The sequence below is a fragment of the Uloborus diversus genome, chromosome 3 (assembly GCF_026930045.1).
Source record: "Uloborus diversus isolate 005 chromosome 3, Udiv.v.3.1, whole genome shotgun sequence".
NCBI lineage: Eukaryota > Metazoa > Arthropoda > Arachnida > Araneae > Uloboridae > Uloborus > Uloborus diversus.
Window position 1 is genome coordinate 190,889,515 of NC_072733.1, and position 3,452 is coordinate 190,892,966.

At 34.5% G+C, this 3,452-nt stretch overlaps 1 protein-coding gene across 1 annotated transcript in view; it reads left to right on the plus strand.

The window, feature by feature from the left end:
- LOC129219102 (guided entry of tail-anchored proteins factor 1-like) overlaps positions 1–991 on the plus strand; it is a 27,774-nt gene extending 26,783 nt beyond the window's left edge. The window contains exon 5 of the mRNA XM_054853422.1: positions 947–991. Coding sequence (XP_054709397.1) covers positions 947–991 — 45 coding nt within the window. The remainder of the gene's footprint in view (positions 1–946) is intronic.
- Positions 992–3,452: the final 2,461 nt, after the last annotated feature.

The following is a 3,452-nucleotide window of genomic DNA, read 5'->3' on the forward strand; positions in this document are numbered from 1 at the left end:
CATGGGAAAGGGAGGTTCTCTCCCTAGTTTCGAAATTAAAGTCATAAAAACAAAAATTTAGGCTCTCTTTGGTCTTGTGAACAATAGGTATACTCCGAGAACCGCAGCATTTAGAGATCGTCCAAGTGTTTGTAGTTAGAATCAGGAAATGATGTAAAAGATGGAGAAAAATTTTGGAAATAAAAGATTTGATAAATAATTTTGAGGATAGGGATATAATTTATCTCCCAATTAAGGCCTATACTTCTTTTTCAGTAAAATACATGTGTTAAATTTTGTTATCTTCTCATAACATTTTTTTCTTTTTTTTTCCTTAAAAAAATTCCTGCAATCACAAGGCTTTGGGAGGGGCCATGGCCCCCATGGTCCCCCTCTAGATCCGCCCCTGCTTTGGGTATTCACAGAAGCATACTACTTCGCAGCCAGAAATACCTTCTGTAGGGGTTTTTTGATCAAAAATACCTTCTGGAGGGTTTTTTTTTTTTTGTGGAAATTTTTTTTGGAGGGGTTTTTTATGATCAAAAATACCTTCTGGAGGGGTTTTTTGATCAAAAATATCTTCTGAAATGGATTTTTAATGTAAAAATACCTTCCGAAGGTTTTTTTTTTAAAAATCAAAACAGCCCTTTCATATGCATAAACTACTGTATTAGAAGTTGCCTTTATATTAAAACCAATGGCTCTGGGGGAGGGTGTTTTTACTCCCCCCCCCCAAAAAAAAACTCCTCTTCTCTGCGCCACTGACCACTGACTACTAGTACATGCAAGTTTGAGCGCGTAAAGGATGATTTTTCTCAAAAAGCTCTCTAGTGTACAACAGGGAGGGGGGGATACAGAAAAATCTTTTGGAAGGGGACCGGGAAATTGAATAGAAAGCCCCCCCCACACACACATTCAATGTTTCAAAACATAGTTTTCATGACTTTATTTTTAAATGTTCCGTTAGATCAATAAATCTGCTTCTAAGTACATGAATATTATGCTGCACTGAATGTGGATGGAAAACATCTTTAATGTTTCGAACCAATTAAATACTAAACTCAATATTAACTCACTGAGATGCTATGCAATGAGCAGTTTTAATTAGGAACATTGTCATTATGATTTTAACACGTGGGCAAGGTTATTAAATAAACCCATACCTCATTTGAATTTTTATAAATTAATTTATATTTTAACCATAAAATATTATTTGATTAAGAAAATCATAGCTTCATAACATATAAGTTGAATTGAAGAACTCAGAAACTATTTCTGTGTGAATTTCAAAGCAGTGGCTGATTTATTTTTAAAGCCATGATACCGTTGATATAACATATTGATGCGACATGTAGTTTCCATTAATAATCATGGATTTTTCAAGAACTACCCAATGATTTCTTTTATTTTGCGTTTTTTTATAAGCTGAAAAAGAAATCGATTATCTCACAAATAGGTTCCTGGATCAAAATGACTCTTTTAGGTGCGCCTACACATTTTTTTTTTAAGGTTAATTATTGATTCGACCAAGGAACAATAGGGGGGAGGGGAGAAAGAGAAGAATGTGCGAATGTCGTGACAATACGTTCCCTTGAATTCGAAACCAGTGAGTTAAATGTGTTCTGTCACTCTAGGCCTCTGACTCCAGTATTACTTCTTTAGTAAACAAAAATGCTTTTACTCAAAATATGCTGTATGTTTTTCGTGATCTTTTTAACTATTTTTATTAAAAATGCAAAGGAGAAGTCAATTAAAAAGTAATGAATAAAATAGAAAAATTAATTCATCCTTTTGGGGGGCACTGGCATCCTGCCCCCCGCCCCTAAAATCGCTGCTGCTTGTGTGTGCAAAACTGTCCCACTCAAGCTTAAGTTTGATTGCACTAACATTCGTACCCAAATATGCTTTAACGTGTAGGCACTTTTACGGGCACGCAGCAACTTTTTGTCTAAGAAGTTAGAAAATGAACTAAAGATAAGAACAGTAATCAAAAAGATGTAATGTAAGTGACATGCATCGGTTAAATTATTTGACGATTTATCTTCCGTGAATGGTGTTGAATCTTCGTATTAAGTGCATTCGGGAACGTGCGTCTATTTTCTTAAATAGATAATAAAAAACACGCTGAATGTTTTTTTTTACACTTCGGCCTTCTAAATTTAGACCATGTAAATTAAGATCTCTAATAGCAGCCTTTGTTCATTTTAAAATCTGAATGTCATAACCTTGATACAACAAATTCAGTCTCAAGTTGACGAGCTTGTTTCCAAAAGGCGTTTAGTCAAACTTTTAAAAACTTGACTTTTCGGGACACAAAATAACAGCAATTGTCTGAAAATGTATTTAAAATAAGTAGAAGTTCTGAAAAAAGTTGTCATGTTGAAAACAAAGGGTGAATTTCTTTGTTTTTTAAACAATTAAGTCACAAATAAGTTTTTTGCCAAAAGAGAATAAGTCTACTTTAAGCAATTGGCAGTGTACCTTGATGCGTACGTAGCTTGTCTCACTTGGGGCGTTAGGGAAAAAATTCCGCCGTGCTTCAATTTTGAAATGAAATCAAAAAACAATTTGAAGCAAGCTAATATGTCGGATGTTTGGAAATTACTTCAAGCTTCAGGAATTAACAAATTGCATGTATATGCATACTTGCAATGATACACCTAAAGTTGGCCTGATTAAAAACAATGAAAGCAATAAAGAAATAGAATTTTTAAATAAAAATTTGTGAGATAACTATCTTTTCAAACTGTTTATCATAAGTATATGCTGTATTTTGAAAATACCTCTTTTGAAATCAAGAGCACTAGCTTACAAAACTACTGCATTTATTCACTTCATGAATTTTTTCAACTTTAAGGTTAATTCATGTTGATTCTAACAGATACAAAAAAGTAGTTTAGTATAATTGTGCCACAGAGAGATGACAGATGAACTGGATGCTAAAACAGAACACTTGTAGTATGTACACTGTTAAAATAAACCTGACATTTTACGGCAAAAGTTACTGCTGGTCTCCATGTTGCCAATAACTCTTACCCTAAAATCCTATTTTACTGTAAAATTTTACGGTTGAATAAACGCAACATGCGAGCAGCAGGTTTGAACTCAGGATCTTCGTATTGGAAGGCGGCTTTGCTGACCACCACACCAGTTGGGAGACAACGAGTGAGGAGACGTTTGGTATTAGCTGCTTCGCGCTGTAAGTCGCGTGGTATATCAATTCGCGCTGCAACCGTTTTCTTTTTTCCGGTACACTTCACTGTTTTTTTTTTTTTTCATTACTGTAAACATTCCATTTTACAGTAATATTTACCATAAGAGTTTCCTGAATTTTTAACGGTGTGCGATCAGCAAAACGAAGGAGTAGTAAAAACTTTACTTCCTTCGCGTTTTCGCTGATCCTAACTAATGCAAAATAAAGTCGTCTGTTTCCACTTCCAGTTCATCAGCCATCTCTCCGGTGCACAGTTTTA